This window comes from Chaetodon auriga, chromosome 11 (genome assembly GCF_051107435.1).
Source record: "Chaetodon auriga isolate fChaAug3 chromosome 11, fChaAug3.hap1, whole genome shotgun sequence".
NCBI classification, from domain to species: domain Eukaryota; kingdom Metazoa; phylum Chordata; class Actinopteri; order Chaetodontiformes; family Chaetodontidae; genus Chaetodon; species Chaetodon auriga.
In genome coordinates, this window is record NC_135084.1 from 2,328,831 (window position 1) to 2,345,487 (window position 16,657).

The window sequence follows — 16,657 nt, forward strand, 5'->3', positions numbered from 1 at the left end:
TTTACAGTATACAGAGTGCAGCACCAGGTGCTAAAGACCACTGTTCATTTCTGCAGATGTGGAAAAGTGCTCATCTGACTCAACTGGAGTCAGCTTCCCAACAGCTTGAGTAAATCCTCCACCTGCACCATTATCAGTCATTCCCTTTGTATGCACACACTTATGGACTACAACAAATCCTCTCCAACACAAACCTATCCTTGTTTAAATGTCTACAGTTTGGTGACAGTTTGCTGATGTGTGCAGAACCTTTTGGCAAACTACACATCCTGCATGTACTCACATTTACTAAATGATAAATCTATGATTGTATACGCTCAGTTACCAACTCTAAGAAAAGAGACTCCATTGCTTCGATTAAGTTCACCTAAATATTCTTTACTTAAAGGCTACATGTTATGGCACTATGGCATCAGAAAACAACGCTTCAAACAATATCAGTATGACACGGTACTGAAGACTCGTACGAGGACTAACGATCAGCAGAGAGAAGAAAGATGATTATTTACTAAAGAACTGATCTGTATGAGGAGAACAAATGTTCCGGCGATGAATCAAAAGCATTCTGCTGGTGCTCTTCGACACATATTCAAATCAATCTTTAAAGATTTTTAGAAAGAACGTTTCATCATGATCGGAGTTTTTTGCCAAATGATGCTTGGCAGTATATGTCGTAGTTTAAACGCCCTTTTCAATTAGCTCTCACGGCTAACTAGACAGAACATTCAGACTGTTGCAGATTTCACCTTGAATCTATTTTCTCGATGAATATTGTGAGATTCTTCTGGTAAAGAAGGACATGCTATTCATTTGCAAGTGCTAAATCAAACTGTAATCTGCTTTACTGCACAGACTGGATGGGAGCTGGTGGAAGGCTTTGGGTTTGCACACTGGCTTAACTGAAGCTCAGTCATTACACTGTAGTTTGTCATGCACAGGCACAGTAAGCCAAAATGAGAATCCTGTGAGTTCACACCCCATCCAGCAATGTTGAGTAAATGTATACCTGCTCACTCGTTTCTTTTTAAGCTTGGTTTAGGCTTCGGCGTCGCGGCGACGCCGTACCTACGGCGTACACCCTACGCCGTCACTGAGCATTCGTAGTTCTGCGTCGAGGGAACGCGTTGCTCCGCAATTCACCGCCAAGCCGCTAGGGGGGTGCGGCTGTGTCTTTGTATGGTTTCGGGGGGCTCTTGCTGCCGCGAAGAGGAGTTGTAGAGGTGGTCGTACTTGCGTACCTCCTCGATAATTCTTTCTTCGGCTTGGTCCAGTTTTTCTTGTAGCTCTCACCACAGAAACTTTGAAAATGGCGGTGTTGTTGTGCTGCGACCATAGGGCTGCAACCGAACCGAAAATTACGTTCTGAACGGACCAATCACAGTCCTCGACGTTCACGTCACTACGCGTCGACGCGACGCGTAGTCAGGATTTTTTGGAGGTGCGCGTCAGGCTACGGCGTAGGGTCCGCGTAGGGGTCTGCGTCGACGGCGTAGGTACGGCGTCGCCGCGACGCAGAAGCCTAAACCAAGCTTTAGAAGTCTCACTGACAGACTTTGTCAGTATCAGTATGAGACAAACAAGCAGAACATTTTGCAAAACCTCCAATCATGACGACTGTCCTTGAAAGCTACAATATGCATCTTATAATGAATGAACAGACTTGGCTATGTTGGGGCTGTGGCTCTGTCGTCAGCTCATCTGCTCCAAAGAAAAACAGGTCTGCAGCAAATCCCATGGCCCTAAGAACCTGAACAGTATTATGATGGCAACACTCACGTAAGTGTGAATAAACTGCAAATGTTGTGGATAAATTCAAAATGTGTCTTCCACAGAGGTTATTGATTCTGTCAAATACTGAAGTCAATTCATATAAACAAGCAGGAAATAGCTGAAATAGCTGAAGACACCTGAGACCAATATGCAAAGCTGCTTTAGTCATTGAAGTTGACAACTGAGGTTAAGGATCCATCAATGAAAAGACTTCATATACAGCATTAGTACACACTGTTAGGTGTGTAGGTGTGTCACACCCTCTGCGGCTCTTTGTATACTGAGCCTGTGCCAAACCACAGCCGTTAGGAGGGTCCGAAATGGATAAAACATGATGATGTCAAATATCATCATACAGTCATTTTATGGAATATAATTTAGAAAGTGTTCCATTACAATAACTAGCCAGGATTGTCTGTTTTTGGATAACCTGGCGAAAACACTTGACAGCTTGACGCAGTCCTGCTTATTGATTTTCTACAAACTGGAGACACTACAGAGGCAGCAGACAAGTGGTAGCTTATCACTCAGAAAGGGATGTTCCATGTGGTTCAGAAACAATATCAGTACACAGTTTGTCTATCAGAAAGCACCGCACCACAATTCTTTGATAACCAACATACCTTGCATGTCTTCTCACTGATATTGTATCATGGCATATATCATCAGATTGCCGCAGTCAGTGACAGAGCAACAGCCCCTTTAGTTACATGGAGTATTATAACTCAGAGACGCATTGAACAAAGATAAGAAAAGAACTGTGTAGGCAAATGTGAAAAAGAAAATATCAATATCATTCGTGCCTCCTGCCAGGAGAAAATTTCAAAGCAGATGGCAACTGTCCTAACTTCAACTTGAAAATGAGGAGGAGTGGAGCTTGGCTAAGAAGATACTGTACCTACTGCTTCAACCGGATTGCATAATGTAGCTTTAAAGGTATACGATGCAGGATTTTCCTAAAAAACAATGTACAGACAAAAGTCCCACTCCGTCATCACGTATGACCCACTGGAAGAGTGTGGCGGTGCATGTATCGACACAGACCATGTCCTCTGCCTGCACTTCATTATTATTTTGCTGTGTTCGAGACATTTCTGGGCGTCAACCTTTGGGCAGTGCACAGTGCGCAAGGTGTGAAGTTGAGACTTTGAAAACATATCAACCAGGTTGCATCACTGTCTCTGTCTTTCATGGACAATTACGTTTGATTTCTCTGATTCATTGCTTTGTTCTTACTCATGCTGCTCCCTCTCTTCTTCACTCTCAAGCTTGCTCAACCACCGCAGCTCTCTCTCTAGCCAGTTGAGCTGGGAAGGACGGGCCAAATTTGAACAGTGTGTCTACGAACAGCAAGGAAAAATCCTGCACGGTATACTTGACATCTTTGGAAATGGTTAAAATATGAAGCCATATTTTTCATTTGACTCCAAGCCTGCCACACACACTGTTAGTCAAAGCTCCACACGTACAGACAGACCAAACCCCTGAGCACCAAAGGTAGAATATTGTATCAGTGACTGCTGCAGATATGAAAGGCATCATTCTGGATTACCTAAGGGACTGTGGCTCTGTGTCCACAGCTGTGTGTCCTTCTGTGTTTTCATGAATGACTGCATCAATAATATGGCTTTGTTCAAAGGTCTGAGAACCACAGTGATCACATGGGTCCTCCGTTTGCCCAGTCCCCTCTTCCTCTGTCTCTTCTTCTCTTTCTAAAAAGCCATGCTGATCCCACAGTTCCTGGCCATCACACACTTCAATTCCAGAATCCCCTGTGAAGCGCCGGTACCTGCCCGGTGTCAAGTCCTTGTGAAGGTGGCTCTGTGTGACCTCTGGAGTAGCAGGGAGTGCTACATCAGCATCACCAGGGACAGAGACAGCTGAGTGGGGGCAAGGAGATTCCTCAGGTGGGTCTGTGGGAAGAGGTGCTAATTGAAGAGGGGTGTAGGGAGGAGGAGGCGTGGCTGGGCGGTCCACTACCTCTTCATAGGCTGGCAGCAGATAGGTGGGCAAGAATCCTGGAGAATAACACAATAAAGACAGGTATGAAAGATGACAAGTACATGTACTGTATATCAGTGTGAGGTCAGGTATTCCCAGGTGCAATGAGAGCATTTAAAAAGCTGAATGAGGACATGGAGCCAAACACTATTCCCTTCAGTTGCTCATGTGATTAGTGTTTAAAGCTACACAAATCAATATTTTTTACAGTAATACTGCATCAAATCACATCAGTCCACAGACAAATATCACCAAATCAACAGCTCCCTTCAGCTGTATGGAGCTTTTCAGCCTCTTTCAGGTCAATATTTGGGTTTTCCTGCCATGTCCTTCACTATTTTATACTTGTGTTACAATTTTGTGGCTTGTGCTACAAAACTTTCAGTCTCTGCAGCACCAATGCTATGTGCAGAGGTGAGGTGAGAGCTCCTCCTGATTCGTGTGGAATGGTTAAATGTGGCACGTTTGTAAGGTCGAATGCTACACACCAGCAGAAAAACACAAGTCAAAATCGTCTGCTGGCAAAGGGAAAGAAGTCAATCACCAACATATATGCCCTAATTATTTGAGCTGATTTTGGTGTAGAAGTGGTGTTATTCAAAAAGCTTCAGACTCATTAGCTTCAGCTTAACTTAAAAGACCAGTACGCAGGATTTAGTGTCAGCGGTGAAGTTCACAATCACTTGGATACCCATCGCCTTCTTCTCTTCCAAGTGTGTAGAAGCACTTACAGTGTTTGCAACAAAGGGAAACACGAACAGACCACAGTTCTCATTTTCAGGTGATTATACACTAATGAAAACATACTAATGAATATCATATTCTAGTTCTCCCCCCAAATTTTATACACTGGTCCTTTACGAGTGTATTTTTAAACAGATCAAAGACTGTGGTTCAGTCAATTTATGGCTTAAATTGAAATTGCTTTAAGAAGATTCAATGTTATATTCTGTCTCATGTGGTGTGCACACTGAAATTAGGAGGTGGACCAGCATCAATCTTAGTACTGTAAATTACATTTGTTACATATTTGTTATATATTTGAGTTCTACTTGTCAGCAGGTCAGTGGATGGTTATTCAGCTCAAACTTATGACTCAGAGAGGTAAAATTTTTCATTTACCATTTGCTTTACAAACATGTATGTTGTGCAGCTGGTAATATGTCTGAGATACAGAGACTATGTATGGAATGTGTAGCAGCAGCATGTCAGACAGCTACTAGCCTTGCATTGCTGGATCCATCTCCACAGCACTGCATCAGCAAAGCAAAGGAAGTAATGACAGTAACCTTGTAAAATAGTGCAGAGGGGAACTTGTTTCGGTGCAACATTTGCACATGGGGAGGTGAGCCCTGCCATTAAAATGGCTAAATCACTGCAAAGGAAAAGGTAACAGCTGCTAGGTTGTGCATGTTCGCACTGTTAGCGATTAGATTAAGGTTAGGGTAAATTTCCATTTTCATCATAGATCAGAGTGTAGGTTGTGAGCTTGGAGGTTGTTGTTTCCCATAGTGACAGGGATGTTCAAAACAGTGAGACCCAGATAGCAGAGGGGCATGCAGACTTAAACCCACAGTCTACAGCCAGTGAGTCAGACAAGACATCTACTTACTGAGATAGAGGGGTAGTTGAGAGTTGTTGTGAGCCTCTCTGTAGGCGATGAGATTGATTTCATTCTGGCGGCGCTGCTGTTGGAAGCGCTGCTTGGAGCGCCAGTGCTGACAAACACAGCAGCATGTCAGGATAATGATCAGAGCCCACACCAACCAGAACCCTGAAGGGAGCCCAAGGTGCACATACAAAACACACTTAATACATATCTGGACAAATGGCACAAAGACAAAGTCTGTCAGACTCTTAGCTTTAGCGCTGACAAACAAAATGACACTTTTTGACAACTTAGGTCTGCTGAGCATACACACATTTTTATGACGTGTTTTTCATTGACAAATAATGCTAACTTTTCAAATGCATTACTTTTTACTGTTGTTGGGACACAAAAACCAAACAATTTACTTGTATAAGATTAAGTACAAACTTTTCTTTTTCTGTGCCAACTCTCAGTCAGTGTCTCATGGTCGGTGCTGAGGAAGTATGAGATCTGACACCTTTTCTTGGCTACTATTAACGCTGCTTCACTGGTTTAAGGCCTTCAGGTTCTTCTTCAATCTTTGGCCACAGCCACTGGTTGGCATTGATGTTCTGTGTATCAAAAACCCGAAGACACTGCCTGCAGAGACTGATCTGAAAGGCTGGAGGTTCTTAAAATTACACATGGGTCCTTCTGTAACGTGAGAGACAACCAGGGAGCCGCGCAGCAGCACAAACAAACTGCACAGTATACAAATGCAGTTTGTGAGTGACAGATAAGCCACTGGGCCCAGCTCCACTCCAAACTGGAGCAACTCCTGACCATTATCAAACATCAGTTCCTCATTCCGCTTCCTCCCTTCTTTGTATTTAAGCCACTGCAGTGTGGAATTATGGAAAAATGTATGTGTTTAGTTTTGTTTATTCCTGCCTTACCTTGTTTAGTCAGTGGCATGAAGAGGGACCATTCAAACAATGAAAATGTATAAGGAAGAAGTGGGTAACTCACACCATAGTTCATAATAGTAGCTGCAGCACTGTGTCTCTCCACAGCAGTGACCAGATTCACAGATGTAGCTCTGGTTGTTTACGCCCTGACACACCAACTTGGCCTGTAAATACATGAACATACCACTCTGTCACACACACACACACACTGGATAGAGGAAGCTACTGAAACAACAGGAAAACACAGCATTCTGACACAGCAAAAACAACAGCTGTGCTTTTTTTCAGTGACTTGACATTTTCTTGCATTGCATGCACAAACCTCTGAAAGTGATCATCCTGACATTGAGACAAAAGCTACAAACTGTTTAACACTCTCCTTAAACATTACAGTCCAGCCCTCACTAGATGATTAACTGATTATCAAAACAGTTGCTGATTAATGTTCTGTGGCTCAATTAATCGATTAGTAGACTAATAATTTCAGCTCTAACCTGAATACATCTTTATTTATTATTATTATTGTAATATGCTGAAGAAAACAAACTTGTACTCATCAGCTCAGAAACTGCCTGGATCTAACTGAGGAGAGCCTCTAGAATCAGATATCATACTGCCCAACTGAACGCTGCTGCCTCTGACCCCACTGTAACTATGTAACGCCAGAAACCTCTGCTGGAGACATTATATTGAACTCCCATTTCTACTTGCAACAGCAGTAACACCCTGCCAGACTGAATCTGCGGATATATGTCTTATTGATACGTAAAGCTAACCAACCAGTACGATTAGATTCCAGTGTGCGACGTTTATCATCACTCTTTCTAGATTTGTAGATAGTGCTTACAGACCTACTTTTACAATCTGATCCATGATCATCATGGGTTTGCCCAAACTAATGGCAGGTGTATGCTTACATTTTCACAGTACTGATGACGCCACAGCTGTTTTTTCCGTAACGTTACCGGTTTTACAAAAATGACTCAAACATGTGACTCATCAGATTCTGTAACCTGGTTGGGATTCATGTCAGCTTTACTGTCAAAACATAAATATTAACAGGGTCACGTGCTGCATTTTGATATCTGTAACTAATGAGTTACGTTACATACATTTTATCCGGCGCTGACCTCGGTATGTAAAAGATGCCATGTGAAGCCAACTTCAATCTAGGACTTCATAACATTTCAACAATCATTTTCAAACACACCTAACGCTTTAGCCTCGATTCAGGATTGTCAAACAGTAACTTATATGACAGTCCTAACTGCCTGGCTCAGGAATCACGTTCGGATATCAGCTAATCTTCGGTATCTTTTGGTGTTAAACAGAAAGCAAAACATGTGCTGCTGCTCGTCCCTACTAACGTTACCAAAGTTAGCCTTGTCCAACCTGCTATTTAAACAGCACAGCAACTTTCATATCAGTGTTTTCATGTAGCCTGACTGCTGAGTTGCGTACTAAAACTGGCCTAACGTTACCAGGAAGACAGCTTAAAAAACATAAATAAATAAATAAATCAACCAGCAAGCTTTTAGCCAGAAACTAAAAGACGGAAAACATCATTTGGTCAGTCCAAAATCGGCCTAATACGTTTTAGGTAACCCAACTTGCTAGCTACGTTCGTGTAGTTAGCCAACTAGCTGCCAAACTGTTAAAGAACGTCGGGTAAATTTGCTGTTACCTCTGCGACTGTGGCCGCCGTGGCTGAATTTTCTTGTCCAACGTTGACCTTTAGTGAACCCATTCTTAAGAATATTAGAGATTAATATTACTATACTACTGAACTTCTAACCGTCGCATTGTTACCAAAACGTCGGCCTCTTTGCTAACCAAAACAAGACAACTCCAATCCAGCTAAACTTCAACAATTGTTCCCTCAGAACAGTCTTCCCCTCTGCCATTGGTCCATTCAGGAATGTTGTCGATTCTCGGACAACGATTGGTTATTTCTGTTGTCACTCTAAAATGGTGCTCCGCTGACGTGTGCATTATATAGGTGGAGTCAATTTTGCCTCACCGTTCACAGGTGACAGGTAATTATTTCAAAGGAATACAGTGGGGAGATTGAATAACAGCAACAATAATAGGCATGAATCAGATTCAGAATGCTTGGATTAAAGATGTGCACGTGTATTAGAACTAAACCTATTGTTAAAGGGTTGGTTGGTGCAGCATAAAAAACTACATTCCGAGACCAATGCATCAGAACTTGTGGCTCCCATCAGATTTTTTATACATCATTAACAAAGAAAATTAAAAGTTGTTAGTAAAAGTGTAAAAATTAAAACTTCTGTGTAAAAAAAAAAAAAAAGCATGGTACAAACCAAAATGATAGAGGCCCTATTTTGTAGAGGAGCCCTGAATTGTAGTCAAGTTGTAAAGCCTTTCTGTCACAGCTATGGCTGTGGCTGTGTCCCAGTTGTTTCCTTGTGTTTTCCTCTTTTCTGTGTCTCCTGTGCTCCTGTCTGTCCCTCTTTCTCCCTCTCTGCCAGTATAATTGTCTGAGTGGAGACAGGTGTGCTGAAGCTGGAGCAGAGCACCACCAGCTGCATCCCATGCTATCATCAATCCACCTACAAAGACTCAGCTCCGCCACCTCCACGTTGCCAGATTGTATCTTATGTTCAGCCAGTATGCATCACCAGCCTTTTTGCCTGCACCTGCAATTAGCCCTATTCCTCGTCTCCCTATTGTTCCATCTGCTCTGCTCTGGACTCTATCTGTTGCCCTTTCATATTGTCTGCCCTGTTACCCTGCCTCAGACCCGTTCAGCCCAGCAACTTTGCTTTGGACCTGTTGGACACTGTCACCCATGCCTTGGTCTCACAGCTGGGCTCAGCCCCAGGTCCTATCCCACTCCCATTGTCCTGCAATAAATTACCTTAAATCTCTTGTCTGACTCTGTCTGTACATAGGTCCACAAAACTGGTCTCTTAACACTTTCAATTTATCATGTGCTTTCACAGTGAATACTAATAAATAAATTAATGCTTAATCAATGTACCACTATACCCAACCTTGAGCTGAAACACATAAATCTGTGTGGCTTTTTTTTTAGAAAAAGCATGACTTTAACTGGTTACTCTTCATTAAGTACAGGTAAGCTACTTGCATAAATCTTAGACTTTTTGCAGGTACTCCATCCCTCTCATGTTTTTTTTCTTTTACTGGCAGATGCAGTTTGATTACTTGTCACTCGATGTTACAGCTGATGCTTTACATACTGCCACCTGATGTACTGGAGGGGAATTTAGCAAACTTTTTATTTATTTCTTTATTTATTTTTCTCCAGAAAGGTTAAAAAGTAAGGAGATAACTGACAGGATCCATCATCTTATTGGGGTCTGCCACACCCTCAAGCTCCTCTCTGGTTTGGAATTTTATTATTACACACATCACCATTGTGTTTAGCAATGTGTCCCTCTCCTCTGGCACTGGCATGTGGAAAATAAACAAACACACACACACACACACACACACACACACACAAAAAGTGGAATACTTTGAAACACATCATGATGCTCACACCAATGACGCATGGCCATTCTACAGTACATGAGCCAACAATGTGAGCAGTGAAACTATGTTATTCACTTCCACTGTATTGGATGGTGGCAGAGATCTCAAAGACAAAATCTAGATTAATAAAACTTCCAGCGGATACCACAGGGGGTTAGTGAAAATATGGCATTTTTTCATTCATTAGTTCAGTGGTTCCCAACCTTTTTTCTTTGAAGCCCCCCTTGCCTGTGTCCAAGACAAGCCAGGCCACCCCAGCCCCAACTCATACCTGCATACATGCACTAAAAGAGTAAAGTGATTAATTACAAGTTTTTATTTGCAAAAATAAAAGGTCAGAGGTAATAAATAGCTCAATGAATCTAAGTGTGGCCCAAATTTATGCTTTGATTTGGATTATACAGTTTTGATTATCCAATTGGGTGTGTTATTGGGATTTTATACATTTAATGTGCACAAATATAATTTTGGTAACCTCACAACCTCAGCGCAGACAAAATTGTGTGCACCCCTTCAAACTCTGGCGCCCCCCAGTGGGTGGTGCGGACCCCAAGTTGGGAACCACTGCTTTAATGTAACACCCTGCACAAATTGGGCAGTTTAATAGTCCCATACATCAGATTGAGAGAGATTTTATTTGCAGTAATATGAAATTTTTCTGCCAAATGTCAGGTTAAGTTCCACTCTCTTCCTTTTTCCTTCCATCTTTCTTGATTCTTCTCTCCTCAGGGCCAGGCCTTTGAACCTTTCAGCCCAGTTTAAGGGAACAAAAGCAAACAAATCACATTGTCCTTTCAGGAATTTTGGCTTGTTCGCTGCCTTTCATGACCTCTTCTTTAGGCACCTCTTTGCCTCTCCTCATTCAGGTCCCCAAGAAGTCAGTGGTTCCTTACATCCCAGTTTGACAAGTCAGGAGAATACACACTAATCCCCTTAATCTGGCCTTTCTCCCGCGCACAGCCACAGGGAGAGAGGGACCACAGAGAGTAATCCTGTCTGAGAAACAATAGGATTAAAGGCCCAACCCATGAGTGACAATCAGGTATCCACTGACTGATCTGCAAAGCAGGAGCCCTGGCCACTGTGTGTGACTCAATGTGACTTTATTTTTGTTTGGCGGGCCTGAGAGGGATGGGGGTGAGGCAGGGGAGGGACGGGTGGATTGTGACAGGAGGAAGGACATTTCTTTGAGGGGCTGCTGGAGGTCTGACAGGCCTGTGGTCCCCTAAGCACCAGGGACCCAGGAATGAGTGACAGGTGAGGTGTAAGAGCTGGGGTGGTTTGGTATAGGAGGCTGGGAAATGTGTATGTGGGGGTATGGGCTTGGGGGTGGCACAGACACAGCTGATTTCAGTTCATATTTCTTTAGGGATATTTTAAGGGAAATAAGTGTATATTCATGATGGGACAGAATGTATAGGGACACACAGCCTTGCTTGGATACTCTGTAGATACTGGCTTGCTCACATTCCAGTGGTTGCATAGATAAAGATATTTCCCTTCTTATATTTCCCTAAAGGAAGAGGCTTGTATTGGACAGACATGGCACAAGCAGGGTGACACAATATGCATTTGATTTCTAAACACCTGACAAATAAGACTTAGTAGTTTCCTTAAATAGCTGGCCACTGTGCGCAAACAGAAGGAAATAGTGCATTTGTTGGAGATTATTTTCAGCGGTGGATTAGTATTGATTTGGTGCTCTTTCGTTTCACGTTGGAAATCTGAAAATGCAAGATGACATTATAAATGAAAAAATCCATTTCACATTTGAACATGTGCTCGCAAAGGGGGACGAGCATTTCATAAATAAAGTGAAAAATGTACATATTCAGGCACACTGTCTTATTGTATGATTCAAATGAGAGAAACTCCCATGATACAAGCATGCACATAGTTCAGTCATTTTGAATGCGGAATATAATTTCACAAGCACACATAAATATTTCAGATGTGAAAATGTACATGTCATATGTGCGTTTTCTCCTGACAATAAATTTTACTGCATGGAGATATCGCAATGAAAAAATTACCTAGAACTGGAAATACAGACAATGGTTTGTATCAAAGTGATACAAACCATACAGAAATAACATAGGTATAATCTCAAGGTTATTGAGTGTATTCATGTTTATCCCTTTCAACAACTAACCCTCTACTGCTGTGATCAAGATCTTCAAGATCTTAAGAACTTCACATTCTAAACACCAGGTGGCCCCATTGGCACAAATATGTCTTCAGCAGGACTCTCACAGTCAGAGGGCCCCCTGTAGCCAAGCTCCTCAGGTCAGAGAAAAGACAGACTGCTCATTGCACCAACACTTTGAACACAATTATCTGTCCAGAAACCACACAAACCTCAAGCAGTGAGGTGCTTCTGATATCCAATCCTCTGTCTGTGCCCCCACTGCAGCTTGGAGACAGGCCTCAGATCTGCAGGAAACAAGCTTCACATCCAGTGAAAAGAGAAGCTGTCCGCTCCATTCAGCTCCAGTGAACTTGGCCAAAGAAAACAGCAATCGATTCTTCACATCTGCTCATGTTACGGTGATGGTTTTGTTAAGTGCTGGGGGTAAATTACAGGTTATCCATTGTGTGAAAGGGAATGAGTCACAGGACGGTGGATTTCCATGTGTGACAGGTGCCTGCAGTGGTTACTCTGTTTGTTTAGGCTATCTAGAAAAGCCTTCTGAGCTGATATTGTGGAAATTCCCACTGAAGGCTTACCCCCACAGGTGAGGGTTAACCAAGTGGTGACCAAAGTAGTATTGAGGGACTCTCAGGGGTCCCTGAGAGTGACCCTTCTGAATGCTTTTTAGATTTTTTCCTGGACAGAAGAGCATAGAGAGAAAACTGAGTAAAATCTTGTTTAAGCAATAGTTCAGCATTTTGGGAAATATGCACATTTGCTTTCTTTTCAAGAGTGAGATGGTAAGATGGATATCAATCTCGTATCTGTGTGTACTGAGTACAAGTACGGGGCTGGTGTGCAAAGATGTAGTTAGCCTACATTAGCATTACGACCAGAAACAGCTTGCCTGGCTCTAACCTACCAACACTTCGAAAGCTCACTGATTAACATGTAAAATAAAAACAAGTCTTTGCTTGTATCTGACAAACCACATCATGAAGGAGACACTGCACAGAGATGCACTGAGAAACTTTGGACAGGCTAGCTGTTTCCACCTGCTTGCAGTTCATGCCAAGCTAGGCCAACCACATCCAGACTCCAGCTCTGTACTTAACACACAGACAGAAGTTGATTTTAATCATTCTAGAGTATCGATTTGTACAACAAAAAGTATGCCGTTGTCCGTTAATGCTACTCACAAAGCAAAAACAAACATATTATTTATGGTTGAGTGTGGAGGATAAATTGAGGAGTCTCACATCCTAAGGAAACAAGTTGTTCTGTAGTCTGGCAGTACAGCAGCGGATGCTCCTATATCGCTTGCCAGATAGTAGCAGGGTGAACAGGCTGTGGCTGGGATGAGTATTGTCTTTTCCCCTGGGGGACTTCTGGTGTTGAGCACTATGGTGGAGGAGGTGTGACCACCAATCTGAACTGTCTGGTGTGTGTTAGTGAGAAAGTCCAATGTCCAGTTGCAGGGTGTGATATGCTGAGCTGAAATCAGCAAACAGCATTCTGATGTAGCTGTTGTTATTTTCAAGGTGTATGAAAACTGCGGAGGGCAGTGGAGATGGCATCTTCAGTGAAACTGTTGGCTCTGAATGCAAACTGCTGAGTGTCCAGGGGCAAGTGGTCTGGGAGCTGACAAATATAGGCAGGGAATCTTGTGTGGACAGCCTGGGGGTTGGACAGGGACAGAGCAGGAGACCTCATGCGTACGGCCTGGTGGCTAGACAGGAACAAAGCAGGAGACCTCAGATGGATGACCTAGAGGCAGGGCAGAGGCCGAGGAGGAGACCTGAGGTGGATGACCTGTGGTCAGGACAAATGGGTGGAGCAGGACGGAAGGGTGATTGGTGACAGGGCTGAAGGACAGAGCACCTGAATGCTGGTGACTTAGGTGGAGCGGCTCTGGAGAATGTCCAATAGGATGTCAATGTGGGAGGGACTGCTTTGGAGGCTGGTTAGGTAGGCAGCCACAACAAAGCTGGAGGTCAGGATTAGAGTCCTGCAGCTGGAGTGTGGGACCAGAGATTGGTGGCTGGAGATCTGAACAGGAGGCTAGTGGTGGAGTGGCAAGAGAGCCGAACAGGAGGCTGGCGACAGGGCTGCAGGACTGGAGGTCAGTGGCTGGGAGACTTGCAAGTGAGCTGATGGAACCAGGGAAACAGGGGGCTGCTGAACCACAGCCACAGGACACTGAGACTGAGACTGTGACCATATAATGGAATAATTGTAATCACCATACCTGATCAATGTCATGAAGACCAAAATGTCAATTAAAATACCCACAGTCACTTTTATATTTTCTTTTATTTATGTGTGCTTATGAAAATATATGTTTGTTTCATACTTGTGGATGAATGAAGCAGGTCAAAGGTTAGGTAATGTAGTCGACAATGTTCCAAGACAAAATAAAATAATCAGCACAATTCTGGGAAAAAAGAACAACTAAAGAGAGGTGGAGCAGTTGCAGCCACATCTGTCTTTAAAACAAAGACTTCCTTGAAGTGTTTGGATGAACACTGTGGCATTTTTCAAAGGGCCAGTGCTCGACAGCGGCTTTGTGTCTCATGATGAAGCACCTTCTGAAATGGGTGATGTCACCCAAGACATGGGTATCAGGGATAAGAGGGCAAAACAGGAGCCTTTTTTCCTTCTCCTGTGCTCCCAAACCCTGAGTGACAGAGGAGGAAAGACATGTACAGACAAGAAAACACATTGCTCATTACCAGACTGATGTCATTCTAGCTGATTTTGTGACAGAAATTCATTGTGTGTTTGGATGAGCAGCCACATTCATCTTGTGAGGAGACCCTGGAACTCCAAAAAGACTAATACGATCAAATGAGGTAAATCCTTAACATATGCTAATATCCATCAATATCAAGTTTTTTTGTACTTTAAAACAATACAGTTTAAATCATGATCTTAATTCCATCAATTAGTAATATATTGTTCTCGTATCACAGTCCTGCTATGTACTGCAACTTGGACTTTTTGTTGAATGATCTGCTTGTAAAATTTGCTAACAGGAGTAGTTGAAAATAGAAGGAAATCTTCTCTCTGACCTATAAGGTGGATGAAACAATATCAGGTGGGTTTAAAGTGACAAAAATTGAAGATATATAAAGGGGATTTCTCTTTCAACCACTATTATTGCTGTATGTGATGGACTTGGTAGTTCTGATAACCTCTTTACCTGTTTGCAGGCACACCGATTAAAAATTATGATACTGTGTAGAGCTATATTTTACAGTAGATCAGAAAGTCTGTTGTTTGGGAAATACATGCAAAAAAAAAAAATGTATATTGTTTTATAAGAATTTGGTTAATTTGGGGAACAATTGCATATGTTTAATGAGATGCTTGCATTTATTTCAGCATATTATATCATCAATTAGCCTGATGGGAAAGGCAGGGATCAGTCTCAGCTGGTTTACAGAGACAGTAGAAACATTATTAAAATGAACTGTTGAAACTATTTTTTGCATATATGCTTAATTTTTTCCATATTTTTATTAACATTTTTTGCACAAATCTGGACTCATTTTAATAGAGTCAAAGTAGAAACCAGTGACACTGTGATATACTGTAACTTCTGGCAGGGACACTGGAAGTCAGTCACAATTGGGGGTGCTGAGAGAAGGTTAGTCTACATGATGACGTCATAGTAAAGTGCATTTGTGATTTTTACATTGATATGAATAGACAAGATCATATCGAATTGTTATCAACAACAGTTTGACAACATTTATATATACTACTTGAACTACAACAGACAGCAAACTTGAACACCAACATACTGTATGTTAAAGCAGCCACATTAACAATGCAGTCAATGTAACTAATGCATGAAGACTGCCAGGAGGTGAAGAAAGACAGTAGACCAGCATGTATAGCGAGGATCTGTCGATGTGTATTCAACCCAGTGGTGTACCGCAAAATAAGTGGGTATCGCTGTATACCTGTGTATACCGACTTACAAATACCCTGTGATACGTACCATTTAGTAGTGTGCTACAATTATTTTTTCCTTGCATGGCAAAGGCATGACCCACCTTACTCTTCCTCTGATTGGCTACTACTCGTGGTTGCCTTTGTTGGTTGGTTGGGTAAGAATATCAGGGTAAGCCAACTAGGGTAAGTATTACCTGGGTAATGCATTGCCAGTGCCATCCTAGGAAAATAAATGTCACCTGTGGTCTATCTGCTTGCCCTGTTGGGTCACAAAGTCAATAATTAAATTAATCACGGAAAGAAGGAAAATCATACATTAAACAAATATAGATCAACATAAATGCAGTCCATTTTAGACCAGTGACAATGGAATTACACTCTCTTACTGCACTACAACTTAACACTGCACTACAAACCATGCAGGAATTACATGAAACATCATGAACATCAAAGGTCTGCAGATGTGTCAGCTGAGAAGTCATTCTACAGTGGATGTTTCCTTGTGACACATTTTAAAGTGGGAACCCTATTGAAGGGTCTTAAATATTTACTGATGGCTAAAACTACATGCATAAATTTTGCATCCTCACCAGTTGTTGATCCATGTAATATATAGAAGAGAGCAGCATTGTTTGTGTATTTCAGTGTAGAGCTGCTTCACCCCATAGTATGGCATTAAAATACAATGTAGAAATAATGAAATGTAGGCAATATTTCAAATGTTATTTGTTGTAA

General features: G+C 42.3%; 1 protein-coding gene across 1 annotated transcript; it reads right to left on the reverse strand.

Annotated features, from left to right (window-relative positions):
- Window positions 1–1,530: 1,530 nt before the first annotated feature.
- Window positions 1,531–8,161, reverse strand: wbp1la (WW domain binding protein 1-like a). Its single transcript, XM_076743936.1, has 4 exons — window positions 7,994–8,161; window positions 6,371–6,473; window positions 5,384–5,545; window positions 1,531–3,788 (listed from the first exon to the last, which is right to left on the reverse strand). Exons 1-4 carry the CDS (start codon window positions 8,054–8,056, stop codon window positions 3,319–3,321), a joined length of 798 nt encoding a protein of 265 aa, XP_076600051.1. The 5' UTR covers window positions 8,057–8,161; the 3' UTR covers window positions 1,531–3,318.
- Window positions 8,162–16,657: the final 8,496 nt, after the last annotated feature.

Excerpts from the sequence above, each read along its gene's own strand:
- wbp1la (XM_076743936.1), bottom strand. The coding sequence starts at position 8,056 with ATGGGTTCACTAAAGGTCAACGTTGGACAAGAAAATTCAGCCACGGCG. Across the intron at positions 5,546-6,370 it reads CTACTATTATGAACTATGGT|GGTTCTGGTTGGTGTGGGCT; the intron begins GTGAGTTACCCA and ends GGCTCCCTTCAG. Across the intron at positions 3,789-5,383 it reads TCAACTACCCCTCTATCTCA|GATTCTTGCCCACCTATCTG; the intron begins GTAAGTAGATGT and ends GTTATTCTCCAG.